This window comes from Ictalurus furcatus, chromosome 3, assembly GCF_023375685.1.
Source record: "Ictalurus furcatus strain D&B chromosome 3, Billie_1.0, whole genome shotgun sequence".
In the NCBI taxonomy this organism is placed as follows: Eukaryota; Metazoa; Chordata; class Actinopteri; order Siluriformes; family Ictaluridae; genus Ictalurus; species Ictalurus furcatus.
In genome coordinates this window covers 24,290,656-24,308,924 of record NC_071257.1, presented here as the reverse complement: position 1 = coordinate 24,308,924, position 18,269 = coordinate 24,290,656, and the positions used below count along the sequence as shown (strand labels likewise).

The following is an 18,269-nucleotide window of genomic DNA, read 5'->3' as shown; positions in this document are numbered from 1 at the left end:
GACTCGTTTGCTTTACTTAAAAGGTCTCTAGTGAAAACACGTGGCAATCTGATACTACCACAAAGACGACACCGGAGTTAAACTACATGGATTACTCTTCTGTGTGTGCACATGTGAATACACAAAATCACTGATGCAAAGCACGGGTTATTGTATTGCCAACCTCTACTGCACATTTGCCATAAATGGGCACCTTGTGGCAAAGACAGAAATACTGATGTTGCTCTAAGAGTTCTCTGTTATAGTTGCGCTAATGCTTTCCGTGAGTGAGAGAAACCAGGACCACTAAAACAGCCATGTACACACTCAAACACAGAGGCAAAAACACTAATTGTCTGTCATGTACACTGCAATCCTTAAAGGTTAAGTGTCTCTTTTGTTTTTTCATCTTATTTAATGGCTGATGTTGAATGTCTCGAAGAAAACATTGCTCCCATCACTCCCAACCTCTTATAATCCACCTCACTGTCTCCGACCAGTAAATGCAACTGATATCAATGCCAAGAATAGCAAACTACAGGTACATATAGAAACTCTGGAATAGCTTTCCTGTCAATCTTTGGTAGCAATGGACAATAACTAGCCTGGGTGCTTGGGACCAGCAGATTTCATGCCCAGGCTATTAGTGCGAAAGAAACATTTTCATTGGTATGTGGTTATGTTTAAACTTAATGTACTTCCTGGTGGTGGTCAATGCAGTAATTATAGCAAGTGCTTCTCGTTACTAGAACAGTTTTTACTAGGCAGATTACTTCGGGTATACAATAGGGCATGACAGACAATCTTTTCAGGGACATGCAGGCACGTGTTACGTAGGGACAGAAATGCCTCCACTACAAGTCTAGTCCTTCTGGTTACGGATTTGTATGCCAGAAATACCCTTACAATATTCTTCGAACAGGAAGCAAGCTATGAAAAACTATTTCAGACATTTGGCCTTGCCCTGACCTTGACCCTATTTGGATCAATTCCAAAATATAATCAGTCCATCTTTTACATATAACTCCTACAAACATTCAACCACTCGTTCTTGAGATATCACACTAACGAGGATCTCGGACGCATGCGTGGAGACGAAGAGACGAACACCCCATAAACATAACGGTTTCAATGATGATCAAAAGTCCAGCAAAGGTCGTCATCTCTCTTCTACTAGCACAACAAAAAAAAAAGAAAAGAAATAAAAACCAATGTCAGACTTGAATGATACCTTTCACATCCAACATGAGAACACCACATTCCACTGCTGAAACGTTGGCTGACATTTTGTAAAGGGTGCAAACAAAATCTACTACATGATCATGCACCAATTTGTTTCCCTTAGTCTGTATTAATGCACCAGCTAACTAGCTCAACATACTTCATTACATTATGTTAGCTGCCAGTTTTTACACACTGAAGTTTACACTTACCTGGTGGGCTAGCTAATAAATGTATCATTTGTTCATTCCCATCTGGGCTTGAGACACTCTGTTCAGTCAAGGATGAAGTTGACCTTCCATTATCATAGGGGTAAAGGTGGTGGACTGATGAATCGAGAGTTTTGGTGAACTAATGCAGACACTCATTAGGCCTGCATTGGTACTAATAACGTTTCACAGAGGTCACATACAAATAAAGACATTATATTAGTTCTATTCTCTCTCTCTCTTGCTCTCGCTCTCTCTCACTCACTCATTCTTTTCATAGCTCTTTCACTGCATTTACATTTATAGCATTTGGCAGATACCCTTATCTACAGCTACTTACATTTATCTCATTTATACAACTGAGCAATTGAGGGTTAAGGGCCTTGCTCAAGGGCCAAACAGTGGTAGCTTAGAAGTGCTAGGATTTTAAATAACGACCTTCCGATTGGTATTCCAACATCTTAACCACTGAGCTAGCAGTACCAGCCATGCTGAGTTCCTAAACCAAGCTCCTGCACCAAGCCCTTGCTCCATCATCCTTGACTTACCACTGACTGTGTATATTCAATATTCAAAAGTATATTCAATGTATTGATATACGTATTACTACCACACATTGATAGGTTTTGGTTTCTTCCAAGATTTCTTAATATTTCTTCAAGTTTTCTTGCTCTTGAGTTGCTGACTCGCCGTTAAGGCACTGATGTCTATAAAGCTGCATTAAGCAAGTCCGTACGATAAAAATCACCGCAAAAAATGAAATTCTAACTCCCCCTCCATGTACTTTTGGTACAGCCTGCACCACCCTCACGCTCAGGAAACCGTCAAAACAAGCATGGAAAACAAGTGCTCAACAGTCCCACTTTAATGACTTGGCCAGACAGCCATGTCACACTCCTGCATGATAAAAGTGTTCCAAATATAAAGAAAACAATTCATCGCACAGTGAAGACAATAAAGCTGTGTGAATAAAACTAGGACCAAAAAAAGCGTCTGACATCAGACGCAGCTCATAAGGTCAAGAAAACACAGCTATAATGTTTTCACACTCAAAAGCAGAACATTAGCGGCATATTTTGTTATAATTAAGACTTGCGTCATTCAAACTTGCAGCCTTCAAACAGTACTTTACCAGAATACATGCATTTCATAAGCTATTACACAAATTTATATATTTAACAAATCCCAGGTACAGTGACTGTATGGTGTATGCTGTACAGTGGAATGTACATTTTGAACTCATCTTCATCTTGCCGGCGTCTTCTCCCTACACGCACCATCTCCGACTCTGCTGGTGATTCCTTTATAAATGGGTCCTCATGAGTACAAATGACCTTCAGCTCCTCTAACTCTTTCCAATTTCCAGACATTTCTCCTGCTATTCTTTGTTGACTTTAGGATTTCTCTCCTGTTGTTGCATTACTATTCCCTGGTAACAAACCAGCTTCTGTCCAAACATGAGCCCTATTGATAATTTCCCAGAAACGGCACTAGGTCCTATCCAGTTCATTGACACACCAGTCTTCTCAGAACCTGTTACATACACAATTATTTACCACTTCCTGTCAATTTCTAATAAAAGTAGACGTGTAAAAGAGGCTCGATCTACTTAATATTAGGGATATATTGATCTAATACTGGGTGACATGGGCTTACTGAAGATAAACGAATGAATAAACAATGTGGATATCAGATATTGGCACAAAATGCTGGTTTTGTATTGGATTTTACAAATTCCAATATCCATATCCGGCGGGCACAGTGGCTTAGTGTTTAGCACGTTTGTCGTGGGATTTGAATCCCACCTCTGCCCTGTGTGTGTGGAGTTTGCATGTTCTCCCCGTGCTTTGGGGGTTTCCTCCCCTAGTCCAAAGACTTGCACTATAGGCTGATTGGTGTATCCAAATTATTGTCCGTAGTGTATTAATGTATGTGCGATTGTGCCCTGCGATGGGTTGTCCCCTGCCTTGTGCCCCGAGTCCCCTGGGATAGGATCCAGGCTTCCCCCGTGACCCTGTGTAGGATAAGCAGGATGGAAAATGGATGGATGATATCCATATCCAATTAAAAATGAATGAATAAATCATGTGGAAATCACAAAAGCCAATATATCCAATAATATATGGCTATATACTGGATATATTGTACCTTCTGGGTCAGAGTGAGAAGAAAAAAAAAGATTGAGAAAGACCAAAAAAGAAAGATGGAAACACACTGGTTAAAAGTTATGGTGTCTCAGAAGACGAGTAAACCAGGCCACAGGCCATTGAGGAAAATGAAAATAGAACTAGAATATAGTTAATAAGCTCTAGAGTCCAGTCCTAGCTATACACACACACACACACACACACACACATTCCACATTGTATAAACACACTTAATTCACTATACATCTGCCCATCACATACACACTCATCTACAGCACACTAAACAATAAGGATGATGCAGGTGCCCTTTGTTGCCGTCTTCTAAACACACACAGGCAAGTATAAAACCAAGGGCTAGTTTACGCCACCACAGGTCGTTCGAGTGGATGTGATTTGATCACACTACACTGATATGCAATGTTGAATGTTGACATGTTTATCTACAGGTCAAGAACAAAGGTCAAGAGCAAATTCAGGAAAAAATATCAGCCTGGAGCAATAGCTACACTAAACAGTCCTTACACTCATGTCAAAGAAGCATTTTCCATTAAACTAGGAAGAAACAGATCCCAAAATGATTTCAGAAATCCTGAGGAACCGCTCAACACCTCTGCCTTCTTACGAAATAAATGAATGCTCCTAAGTAAAAAAAATATATATTATTACCGTGTTATCACCTCTGCCATCCCAGTGGTTTGGATATATATATATATATATATATATATATATATATATATATATATATATATATATATATATATATATATATATATATATATATATATCCAAACCACTGGGATGGCAGAGGTCATAACATGCATTTCCTAAATGAAATAAATACTCTTTTTATTCTGAAACAATGAACACTTGGCTGATCTCTAGCAGTATCATGTTGCTGAATAATAACAATCCAATCGGTCACCTGTCAGCCTCCATGATAAAACTGTGTGGACAAATTTCTTAGCGAAATGAAGACAACACAGCACACCGTGTATCTGCGCTCGCTCGCACGCAAAGATGTGTCTATTAAAACAGAGTCAATGGAAAAGCACTGGAAAAATCAACAAAGCCAACCCAGGTGGAGTAGGATCAACTACGCAAAGTAGCTGAAACCAGACGTTTGTGTAAGTACGTATGTAACTTGCTCTCTCTTGCATGCACACACTCTCCCTTTGCCTGTACTAGGCTGTGATTAGCCCAACCCTTTTTTAAGCGAGCTCTGTCTTACGTCTTTCATTCGTGCTTCATGTTTACATTCCATCCATGCGGCACGTCGGAACACGCACGGCAAATGGAGAATATGAACCATGGTTTGCACACCCTGCTGCATCTGGATACTGTAGTAAGGGGACACCAAACTGCAACCCAGCGGTATAATAAAACACAGAAGTCCCAGTTCGACTTATTGTGAGCAAGCATGCCAGGTCTCAGATCCTCCCTCTGACAGCTCTGTGTTGGATGTCCAAAAGAAGTGCAGACGAAAAGACAGACGGCAGACTGTTGGGACGCGCTGTATACTCCCAGTTAATCCTAAGTAATATCTGCAGGCACAATATTAGTTAAAGTTCATGAATGCTTGAGAGTGTGGGCCCATTCATTAGTTGTTCTAAGTTTCATAAAAAACATTTTTTTTAAATACATGAAAAATACAGGGTGTTACTGAACATGCCCAACATGGGAAGATATGCAGAATACCAGTTCTCTACCAGGACTCAATGAATGTGTGTGAATAAAGGTTTTAATATCTCTAAATAACTTCAATCTGTCATCACTTCATCTTGAGGAACATCTTGGCAATGGCAGTTACCCAACATTTACTACACCTTACTAATTAACACATACTCCCTGATTATGGATACTGGTGTAAATTATAATACCAAAATGAACCAACACAGAGAATGCCTCCTTTCTTAAAATAGAAATTCCACAATAGCAAAAGCTGACCATTTTGGTTATACTGTAGCAGCTACCACTTGTAGCAGAGATTGACAAACTAGTACAAGCAGATTTTTGTGTCCAGGTTTTTAGTGTTTTTATTCGTATTTGCCTGGCACACAAGGTTCAACAACTATCCATCCATTCATTCATTTTCCATACCTCTTATCCTTACACAGGGTCGCAGGGAGCCTGGAGCCTATCCCAGTGAACTCGGGGCACAAGGAGATGGACACCCTGGACGGGGTACCAAATCATCGTAGGGCACAATTGCACACACATTCATACACTACGAACAATTTGGAAATACAATGCATGTGTTTGGACTGGGGGAGGAAACTGGAGTACGCAGAGGAAACCTTCAAAGCATGGGGAGAACTCAACGCAAACTCCGTGCACAGAGGGCCCAACGTTCTACAACCCCAAAAAGAAGGGGGAAGATAAAAAATTCTACTCATCATTGACTCTAGCTAAATGAAAATTGTTCATTTGGTACGTAGCTATGTTTCATTATAACATGCTTCACAGTGTATAGCTGAAACATTGGCCAAAGACTAGCTGACTTTTTGCTGAGGGTACAAACACAGTGTGCTAGATTATAAACTTTGTTAGAAGAGGATAATCATATACTTATTCACTTCCCTTAATTTGTATTAATGTGTTTAAACTAGCTAACTAACTTGCCATATTTTATTGCATCACGTTAACTACCACACTTTGCGTAGTCAGTTTTCAGGCAATGAAAATATAGGACTTGGCAGCACACTGGAGCTCTTACATGCTCAGGAGGTCTGGCTGGTAAATTGTACATTGGTCCACCCCTGCAAGGCCCTCAACTGATACCCAAGTGTCATTCAACTCACACTGTAAGGGAAGTGTGGTTATCTGCGCCTCACTTAGGGAGGGTGTGTATTTGATGGCAGCCTTCCCACATTCCCTTATGACTTTGGATCCGTGCCTGACACGGACATATTCCACCTTATCTCACTTCCTTACCTGAAGAAGGGCTCATTTTCTCTCCGTCACCAGCTATCTGAGGCTGTGTGGCAGGTTCAATGATCTCAAAGGAGAAGTGTTTATTCTCATGTCTGTATTTCTGCATGAGCAAGATTCTTTTTGACTGCACTTACTAGAAACGTGAACTTCACAAAGAATATATTTGTTTTATTAGCCGCACTATCTTCAGTTGCATCAGACATGTATGCGTTTACTGCTAAAGGCCACTCTTCTTTGGAATTTTCTTTGGAGTTTCGATCGTGGTCTAATGAATAGAATGAAAGAAATTATCCTCCTTAATTGCGCGTATAATTACTTTATGCACATTTTAGAGATTTTCTACATATCTGGTGTTTCCATGCAGCGTTTTTTTGTTGTTGTTTTTTTTTGCGATATCCCAAAATTCGTATGTAAATACAAGGATGGAAACATAGCTATTGAGTAGTAAATGTCTATAAATAAGATACCTTTTCTTTCATATATAAATTTTTTTTTTTAAAGAATAAAAGTGAAGCTGATGTCAGTCCATTATTCTCAGTATCACTCATCTCACCAGATGTTTACTCAATTTTACCCAATAAAGAGGAAGTTTGTGCCAAGGACATCACTTATCCGTTACACGAAAACAGATTTGAAATCTAACCGTTTCTGGATGTGATTCCAAGAAGTGATTTTTTTTTTTTTTAACTCATCTAAGAAGAGCAGCTCAAATGTTGCTTGCCTTGAACCATGTGAGATGACGACATATGTTCTGGAAAATTTCTGTAAGAAGTTACTTTCTTTTTGTTAGAGAGATGCATGAGGAGTGTGACATCGGCCAGCTAACATCACTGCAATTCAATGCAACGTTTCTGCCTCAAGGACCAATTAGATGTGAATGCATATTGACTGTTTGCTAAGGGTACGTTTACACGACAACGATGTACTAAAAACGGAAAAGTTTTTCCTTTTGCGTTTTTGAAAAGTTTAGAGTACAGACGTTTTCAAAATGATCCGCGTTCACACGGATCCGTGAAAACGAATAAAAACGCTTTATTATGCAGGCTTTCGACATGCGGAAGTTTTCCCACCAACTGCTTGTCGTCCCAGGTCTTACCCAAACACACGTTTTGAATCCCCTTCGTCGGCGTACATGTGGGTTAATGATGTGGCGTATGTAACAAATGCGTCTCCGCTGGTCGTAGTAGTGATGCAGTAAATCTACACTTTGCTGGAGAAGCGTCAGTAAACTCGATCTTGAGCAGCACAAACAGTCCTGTAGTCCGCCGTTGTAGTTTTGAACGTCTCGCACTTTGTTTCAAAGTACTTGCACGCATGCCTATAGAATGAACGCATAATACGTGTGCGCATGACGTTATCGTTTTCACAAATTCGCGTTTTTGTACGTTAACACAGAGACGATAACGGCGTTGTTTTCAAAAACTTGCACTTTTTTCCCCCCGAAGGTTTGCGCTTTCAGGCCCCGAAACGCCGTTGTCGTGTAAACGAACAGCCAAAACGCATTAAAAAGTTTCCTGTTTTTAGTTGAAAACGTTGTCTTGTAAACAGCCCCTAAGTCATAAAGTCTCCTGCCCGTTCCTCTCAGTTCCCTAAAGTCTGCACAGCCGGAGTCTGGCTTTACTTACTTTCTCCCATATGAAAAAAAATTTCGTCATGGTAGCTGAGAGGAGAATAGATCAAACGATTCAGTCAAGATTTAAACTTCTCATCTCTGGAGTGTTTGGACACAAGCAGCAAGGGCACTTTGGAAACACATGCTGATTACGTCAAGGTTTGGAAGTCCAGATTAGCCTTTCCCATTGAAATTCCAACTCATGAGCAGCCAGACACGGAGAGGAAGCAAAGCGCTAATAAAAATAACATAATCTTCCTTTCATTAAGTTTCCACCACAGCTCCAGAGCCTGAGACACTCTCCGAACCTCCTTCTCCTTCCCGAAAGCTGACGTCCTTTGTTCGTGATCAATTACTGGTTCTTTTTTAACACTTCCAGACTTGAAAGCCTGCAGGATGAAGATGGCGTGCGTTAATTTAGTGGTGGATTTACCGAGCGGACACTTCGCTCTTAAGAATGTCAAACGTCCTCATCTGGCTACTAAACTCTGGAACGTCTATCTGTGTCAAAACACATGGTCTCGTGTTCCATTACTACCATCCATCTTAAACCATTTGTTTCATCAGGGAAGTGCTGGAAGTGCTGAAAGTGCTTTGTGGCCAAGCAAAATCCAACAACTGACCTCTCAGGACAGCAGTAGCTTTCTCATCACACTATTTAGCTCTACACACACACACACAGACAGACATCACCCTGCATGCGGACTTTCACCTCCTGACATGTGTGTACTGGCACACGCTCTATGTTTACCATATAGTGGCTAAAAATGAAAGACTTGTGGCCATGCACGTATTTATTTTAAAAGGGAAACTCAGCAAGTCTCTACAATGGAGTTATTGTTTGTATTGGGCTTGAGCATTCGTAATAGCACTAAACCATGCATTCACTGAGACAGACCTTCTTTCAGATGACTTGTTATTCATGTTTATTTGGCTTGCGTAAATACAGCACATCACTGGCATTTCTCATGAAAACACGGCAGAAGCAGACAGTGCTAATGAGGCATAGGGGGAACCGGAGAAAGAGAAAGTAAGCGAGAGATGCACGTCAGTGAATTCGCTCCGTCAAAGCAAATAGCCCATGTTCCAAACACAAATTAATCCACCTCAGCTTGAATCAAATAAATCTTCTCCAATCTTGCGCTATGCGCAAACAAACGCTTTTCGTTAACCATGTTTTCCTGCAAACGTCTGTTGGAAATAAGGGACATGACGGCAGGTAAAAATCACCATCAGGCTTTTCTTCTGCTAACGAGACTGACAGTCACTCGAACAAATTCTGCTACTGGCGCTGCTCACAAGTTTACATGAAGTGTGGCTGGTTACAGGATTGGAAATCTACGCAAGAGTGATGCGCATGTTTTTGTAATGACCTTCTAGCGTCTTTACTGTCCATGAACAGTGTGAGATCTGTTTACGTGTAACTGGCAGCAGATAAGAATCAAATAGCTCATCTGTCTTCAAGCTAATTTCATTTTGTCCCATTTCTGATGTTTAGTCTCTGGTGTGTCCCGAGTTTGTTTGGGCAGGTGAGAACATGACGATCACACTCAGGCGCGTACCAAACAACCAGTCTGAGAGCCCGTAAGGCTCCTGTAACATCTCCATTAATCCAGAGAAATCTGAAAACGCATCTTTTTCTCTACGTTTTTTCTAGAGCTGCAACACCTAATCGATAAAATTGATAATAATCGATTATGAAAATCGTTGTCAACGAGTCTCATATTCGATTAGTCGGTCTGCGCGTGGCATGGGGAGATTTACTCATTACGTTACTTCTGTTCCGAAAACACGCCTCGGAGAGTAAATACTAAAGTTGTGTCCCAAAATTATGCACTCTACCATCTAGTGTATGAATTTTAGAAAGGTAATATCGTTTCAAAAGGAACATTAGCGGTTTTTTTACTAACAGGAAGTTTAAGCCGCTTCCTAGTCGACACCGCATGAAGTCATACGCACGTAACGTGACGCCGCTAGCTTTAGTAGACACCCAGAGTCACCGACAATGACTTTCTTCAGTTTACTATTTATGTCAGCGTTACCTTTTATAAAAAAAATAATGCATAAATACTATTATACAATATAAACTTATATATTAGTTTATATTGTATATAAGTATTTATACATTATTTTTATGGATGCACAAAAAGCACTGAATTAAACTGCAGTCCTAAATGAATAATATATATTCTTGTGTGTGTGATTGGGTTCTTTTCAGTCTTCTATAATTGGACAAACAGTTGTGTAAAGTTTTAATCTGAAGTTTATATTTGTAACACTCAGCGTGTGGATTTTATGTTAAATAAATGGGGAAAAAGTGGTACTGAAAGTCCGTCCCTCCCCCCCCCCCCCCAGCCCTAGTTTTGTCTTTCCGTCCACACCGAGACAGTGTTTCTGTCCAGTGAAAACAGACCATTTTCGCGGTGTAGTGTGGACTGAGAAATTCAAAAACGACGACTTATTTTTAGTCATGTAACGTAGTCATGTGACCCATTCAACTCAAAACAAAGAATATGGTGGACGATGTTGTACTGCAGTTGTCGTGTCTGCTATCCAGTTTGATAACTTAAACACCTGAGGGAAATTACGCATTCCAAACCTTCTTATGTTTTCACGTGTGCAGCAGAGTTATGTAAGCGTTTTCAGATGTTTCAGTGTAGCCGAGCAATTTTTCAAAAACGTTTTTTTTTTTAAGCGCCATAAAAGGAAAATGTGGTGTTCAGATCTATCCGGATTAATGTGGAAGTAGCCCAAGCGAGGTGCTTGCAGTCCGGTTCAGAGCAAACGCTGACGTGTTTCAACTGCAAGAAGTGAACCAAGCGTGGCATGTATTTTAGGTTGTGAGTGACACTGGGCTAAACTGAATGAGATGAAAACTGAACCAAAGGACAGAGCTGTAGCACTGTGGGCATGCAGCGTCCTGGGTATTCGGATAAATTAAAAGAGGAAAAACAGTGAAAGCATACACAACATGTTTTAAACTTTTATATAACAGCCTAATCATTTATTCCGCACTGACTCCATGTTCTCTGTGATTTTCTGTGTGATTTCTATGCACACTTTGCAAAGGATTGCTTACTCTTCCCGTTGAGCTATTTCTGACCAATGACTGAAACGATTTTAGAAATGTTTTAAACCATACACATTATCAAAAATGGTTTTTTTTGCTTTGCTTAATTATGCACAAGTGTAAAACCAAACATAGCCAAATGACAAACAAACCATTTGCTGAGTCACAGATTCTGACTCAGCAAGTGGGTTAATAAGGCATAAAAGTGCTCTCAGGTACTGCAAATGTTTGGATTTGGTGCTTTAGCGACTAGATTTAGATGCTATTTAAAGTGCAATGAAAAGATATTCGTACATATTGATATGCCATCAGAACTCATGGGATGAAAACATCTTTTAGGCTACCTCTTTCCAGGAACATGTGTGACATGCACTGAACAAAACCACTGGTGTTTGGCTAGCAACCTCACACCACACTGCAGTGCATATTCTAGTGACTGATTAATAAACTAAACGTGATCGCTTTCTGCTCTTTCGGGCTTTATTGCAATTTTAATGTGCACGCTGTTAAATGGAATTGTGTCTTCTAACATGCTGTGGGACTGTGAGATGTGTTTCTGATACGATTACACTGTAATGTCTCTTTTCTCATAAACTCAGAGCTCTGTCTCTAGGAAGCATCGTGCCATTACGACGTTACTCAAACTGAACCCAGATTGTTGCATTCGATAATAACAGATACACAGCGTGACTGACAATCCTCAGCTTTTACAGGGCTATAACTAAATGAAATGATCAACGCCTCCACATTCGGATGTAAATATAGTTTCAGGATTTGTACATATAAATGGCAGTTAGCAGAGGTGGACAAATCATCCAGGCTATGCATTTTTCTTTCTTTCACAGTAGCAGGTTCAGGGAGCTGTTACTATAATTGTCAAAGACAAATACACCTATGGACTTTCAAAAAAAAAAAAAAAAAAAAAAAGAAAACTTCTCATCTGACATGTCTATTTAACGGTCTGTACAGGATTTCACAGAGGTTTTTCTTTGTTTTGTGACTCTTGTAGGCAAAATGCTGCAGCTTTTTTCAAAATTTGCTTTTGAATCGGCAAAATTGCAGTAGGGATGGGCGATATGGACTTAAAACTATATCACGATATTTTATGGTATTTATTGCGATAACGACATTAGTGACGATATAAATACAGTACCATTCAACACTGTTTTTAGCTACAATGATAGCTGTGATCTTGAGAGCCTCAGAAACACAAACATTGATCTAAAAGTAAAACTGATTTTCTGTAACAAACCAGTTCCAGATTGTAGAGCTAGCTCCTCGTTTAGTGATAAACTCCTCCTCAGCTTCACGTCCGCCTTCCGCCGTACTTGTTTTCGCTCTGCATGTGAGCTGCGAATGGGTCATACACCGTCGCACACAGAAATACGTCATCAACGAGGCTTTATTGTCATCGCGGGAAGACTAATTCTTATATTGGGGAGAATTTCTACCGGTACATCACAAAAGATAAGATATCGCTCATCACTAAATTGCATGAAATTGTTCCGCATGGTATTTCACAGTGATGTTTGTTGGTAAATGAGGCCTTTTAGCTGTACTCATGTTCAATACACGTGAATGGAAGACGGCTTTGGCTAAATGAGAGTTGTGATGATGTCACATGATGCGTCTTGGCCCAAATCTGCAGAAAATCTGCAGTAATTTTGAAAAATTGCAAGTTCCTCCGAATATTTGCTTGGTTTTTGAGTTCATTTCTGTGATCGCAAAATAGCTCAATCCTGGAGGGACTGATTTAAACATAACACACACCAACTGGTTCGTATATATTTCTCGATTTCTGCAGAGTGCACATGTATTATGCATTATGTATTCTGGCTGTTGGTAGGAACGATTTTTATTAGGCATGTTAATTAGCTTAAACGCACATTAGGCGATCTTTCCTGCATCGGGAACACAAAGGGATGTGGAAACACGGTGCAGTGCAGAATAAACATTGTTACAAAACTCGAATGCTAGCACACCATGCAGTGAGCTCACATTTAAACACTAATAAAAGATGCTAGTAATGTTGTGACGTTATCTGAGGTGCTAGCCTCAAGCACATGTACACAAAATTGAAATGTTAAGCAAATATTTTCAGCCATTTATGCCGAGGCTTCATCGCTGGAGACATTAACAGGAGAAGAGAAAGACTACAGTTACTTATTGTAGTCCTCCCAGAGAAGTTCTCACTTGCATTAATGCACGTAATCATACTTTTGGGTTCAATTTTATTAGTTGCGTGCTCCCTCCAGGATTTTGCGATCGCAGAAATGAATGCAAAATCAAGGAAACTCCACCATATTCAGAGGAGCTTGCCATTTTTTTTTAAATTACCGCAGATTTTTAGCAGGCTTGGGCCAAGACGTGTCATGTGTCGTCATCATAACGCGTATTCAGCAAAAGCTCTCTTCGATTCATGTGCATCAAACATAAGTACAGCGCAAAGGTCTCATTTACCAACAAACATCACTGTGAAAGACTGTGCAAAACTATTTTGCGCAACTGCAATTTTGCCAATTCAAGTAATTTTCTGCAAAAAAAAAAAAGGCATAAAAAACTCCACAAACTTTTTTAAAAGCCACAGCTAAATCAAGCATTTTTGGGCACAACAATCACAAAAAAACTCACCGAAATCCTGTACGTACTGGTTGAAGCATTTTAGTTGACTTAATTGGACATTCCAGCTTTCACTTGCCTGGTGGACTGACTAATGAATTTATGATTAGGTTCATTATATCAGTTTAGCAAACCAGTGACAGGAAATTCATTAAAGTGCACCTACTATGGATTTTCAATTATTACCTTCCATGTAGTGTGTTATAGAGCTGTTTGTGAATGTAAAAAGTCTGCACAGTTTGAAAAATCTAAGTGCACGACAAACGGGGTTATTGACTCCCAAAAGAAGGAACAGATTCTGAACAGCTGAAATGAGTCAGTAATTCCAGACTTACTTCCTGTACTAACCTATGTAGGTTTGTAACAAAAAACCCCACTTCTGATCTTCATTGGCTGCTCACTGACAGCGGTAGCCCAATCACAACAGACTGACCAATCAGAGCAGAGTATGCTCTCTGAAAGGAGGAGTTTAGAATGAATCTTTTATAACGTATCATTTAAGACTGGGGGGGGGGGTAATGCTGCAATTTAAATTATGAGCAAATTAAAGTGTTTTTTGACCTTGTAAATATATTGTATGAGACCTCTACAACAAAATTAGGCACGTTTCAAAACCATAATAGGTGCGCTTTAAATAACAAAGCAAGAAAAATACAGGAATAGATACAGTTCAATTGTTATCAGCATTGGAAATATAAGCTATATTGTTTCGGTGTGCTGCTTGTCAATCAGTAAACAAACTTCGAGATGACTTCGTGCCAGCCTCATTTTCTTCATATTTGAATAGGCAAACTGGGAAGGCCTATTCTTAAGTTAAATGAAGCTCATAAGATCCTGCTGGCACACACAGACTGTTCCATCATAACTGCCTCATGCAAACAAGTCCTGTGGCTTTATGCACCACATAAACATGAAGCGGACTAAAACTTAAACCCTTCTACACACCTATCCGACACACTATACTAGAACACTACCGTCCTAGCTGCCACCATTTACACTATTAGACATGTCGGTGGCAGCTCCATCAACAATCGAGCCGTTTTGGGCTGCAGCCAGATCAGCTGAATTTCCTAAACAGAAGCGATTAATATTTCCTGAAGAGCATGAAATTCTTAACGGTGCTCAGAATATTTGTCTTGCTAGCTACAGCTTGGATTTCCGACACATGCTTATAAACACACAATCAGTGGACGAATAAGCGAAAGTCTTTTTCAGTTATCAAGGCCAAAATTAGTGTTATGACCAAATGACTATATGCGCTACCTGCTTTTTCTTTCCTACGTGTAAATTGGAATACGCCCCATACCCCCCACCTGCCATGACACACACACGCATGCACACACGCACGTACACAGTACACAAAAGGTCCCACTGACAACAAGTGTGTGATGTGTGTGCACGAAATACATTTCAACATGTACACGTGCAAGCAAATCCACAGTAAGCAAAGCTGAGAAAGATAGGCAATGCAGCCATATGGGCATTTTAGTCACATTCACTTGTAAACATAAATAAATAAATAAATAAATAAAATCTGGCTAAGGGAAAACAGTGATATCTATTAGGAATCCAAAGTTCAGCAGTCATGACAGCAAAACTATTTATAAACTAGGGTGGAGATTGGGGGGGGGGGGGGGATTCCCTCTATGTTTAGGGCTAAAGATCCACACGCAGAAGAGACAGTGCCTCTTACACTGTTCACACCAAATTAACATTAGATACAGCCTGCTCAGGGTTACACAGACGGAAGCTCAGAGTTAATTTCAGTTATCAGTAGAGACTGTGCCCTATGGCCTACACACAGTCATAAACGATCTTGCTGATATAGTCAGACTGATTACAGTAACAAACAGGTTGTATTACTGATTACTTATTGTGTGGTTAGAACACAGTGCGTCTCAAACTTTAAAAATCACAGCGTGTACCTCTTTGTAACGACTATTATTGTCAGCAATGGCAGCAAAATTGTGATTCTGCGATTCTGGCCACAGAGCGTGGAGCTGTGCAAATGGAGGCAGATGTTAGAAGTGACAAGACCCGACATTGTGTCAGAAAGCTTTTCAATTCATCATGAACATTGTATTGTCAGAAGCTATATAACACAACCTTGTTCAATGTCTAGAGGTTGGTGTTGTTTTTTGACTGATGGTATTCTTCGTCTGTGACCTGGTAAACAAGTACCATGATGCATGTTATTGATAGAGACTTCAAAGCACTTCTGAATGTAAATGTAAATGCCTAAACGACCAAAAAGGAAAACCGAGAATCTCTTAACTGAAAGATTAAAAACTGCTCTTTTTTTTTTTGAGGAGTGAGAGTCTAATTATAAAAATAAACTCACACTGGTTTTAATTAGATAGGGATAGGGTTAGGGTGTCTGTGTACATTTCCTCAGTGTTTTCTGGTTTCCTCCCATCTCTCAAAAACATGCCGGAAGGTGGACTGGCTATGCTAAATTGCCCGTAGGTTTGAATAATTGTGCAAATGTGTGTGTACACGCCACGGTGCCCTACGATGGACTGGCACCCATTTCAGGGTGTATTCCCACTCATGCCCGGTGTTCCTAGGATAGAATCCGGAACCACCGTGACCCTGACCAAGATAAAGCAGTTAAGATGAATGAATGAATGCAACAATTTATTTAATAAATAAATAAATAAATAAATAAATAGACCAACATGGGATTTATAATTCGACAACTTTAGCGACCATCATTTAATAGCGACGTGGGGGGAATGAAACGTTACAAAGTGCCGATTTTCTTACTGCTTTGCATGTTCCAAAGATTTTTTTTGTGAAATAAGAAAACATAGCAACAAATTAGCATACCATGTACACTTGTTTCATTTACTCTTATTTAGTCAACAGCTATCACTATTTATCATGATATAGTGAACTAAATATAGTAAACTATCCATCATTTGATGCCATGATTTCCCTCAAAGCTTGGATTACACTGACCGGTCACAGAAACCATGACAGCATTGTATCAAAGTGACTGACTCTGTCAGCAGTCTGGCATGGCATGGCATGGCATAGCATGGCATAGCATGGCAAGGCATGATGGCTTTGCTTTCTATGCTTCAGCCACATTTTGTCTTTGAAACATCTAGGTTCATAGCCAGGATTATAGGAGCAGGTGTGGGAGGAGAAGACAGAGCTGCAGATCAAAAACTATCCTGACACAAGCATGCAGCTTCTTCTCAGCAAGAAAAGAAGTCTCACTCAGAAAGCTGAAAATGGGAAGTTTGCATCACCATGGCCTGAGAATAACACTAGTGGAAGTAAGCTAGGGAATGATCAAATCCACACACTTATTACATTTATGGCATTTGGCAAACCCACTTATCCACTTACAATGATCTCATTTTCTTTGTACAACTGCTCGGTGATGCTGGGATTTAAACTCACAACCTTCTGATCAGAAGTCCAACGTACTAACCACTGAGCTACCACTTCCCACAATATATATACATATACAGTGTAATAAACATAGATAGAGAGACAGATAGATAGATAGTCAGACAGACAGATAGACAGAGAGTGAGAGCATGCACGCATGCATGTGGATCAGGTCAGCTGAGAGATGGCGCGTGCACATGACTTGAATGACTGCTGCTGCAAAAACAAGGCATCAGATCACAGAAGCGCTGCAAGCAAAGTGCACGAGCCTCACATGAGACACTTACATCTTCGAAGAGAGAGCCGACGTTGGCCGTCACCAGCAATATTCCCGTGCCTTGTGATGTCCCTTTCCCCGCCATAATTATGATCTATCAGCGGTTCAAAAACAACAGCCTCGGAAACAGAGTTGCGACTGAAGAGCAGGAGAGGTGGGGAAAAGAAAACAAAAACAAAACGGATTTCAGGAGGCCGACTCTGCTGTATATTTATTTAAAAAAAAAAAAAAAAAAAAAAAAAAAAAAAAAAAAAAGCGTCTCGCCGTTAGAAACTGCAGTGGGCTCTCACCGCGTACATTCTAGCCCTGCGCCTGCGTGTGGTGGCGAGCTGAGCTGAGCGGAGAGATTTCGCCTTCGCCTTCGCCTTCGCCTTCTCTCTCTCCCTCTCTCTCTCTCTCTCTCTCTCTCTCTATATATATATATATATATATATATATATATATATATATATATATATATATATATATTTATATATATCGCTCGCAGTCTCTCTCGTGCTCTTTTGCGGCTACTTTTGCGCCTTTGCGGCCATCGTAAAAGTTTCCGTGTCAATCCGCGCAGAAGACCGGGCTCTGGTTCATTTCAGCGCGGGAGCGTTTCCTTGGCGATTGGTGCGAGGAAGAAAAAAACAGAAAGTGTGTCTCGCCCATAAGCGCGACTGCGCTCCGACCATCGCTCAGCGTTTGTGGAGGGTGAGGAGGAGGAGGGGGAGGGTTGGAGCCTTCACTGTCATGACGTCACGGAGCCAGAGGAGATCCGCGCCTCTTAAAAGGGCAACACACATCTGTCACTCAGCTAAAG

The 18,269-nt window shown here is 40.3% G+C and overlaps 1 protein-coding gene across 2 annotated transcripts in view; it reads right to left on the bottom strand.

The window, feature by feature from the left end:
* The window catches only part of LOC128605857 (inositol polyphosphate-5-phosphatase A), a 184,218-nt gene extending 166,332 nt beyond the window's left edge, over positions 1-17,886 (bottom strand). The window contains exon 1 of one of the 2 annotated variants that reach the window (XM_053621663.1): positions 17,478-17,886. In XM_053621663.1, the coding sequence (XP_053477638.1) occupies positions 17,478-17,552 (75 nt within the window). In that variant the 5' untranslated portion in view covers positions 17,553-17,886. The remainder of the gene's footprint in view (positions 1-17,477) is intronic. The other variant, XM_053621664.1, reaches the window with a different exon arrangement.
* Between the last annotated feature and the right edge of the window lie 383 nt (positions 17,887-18,269).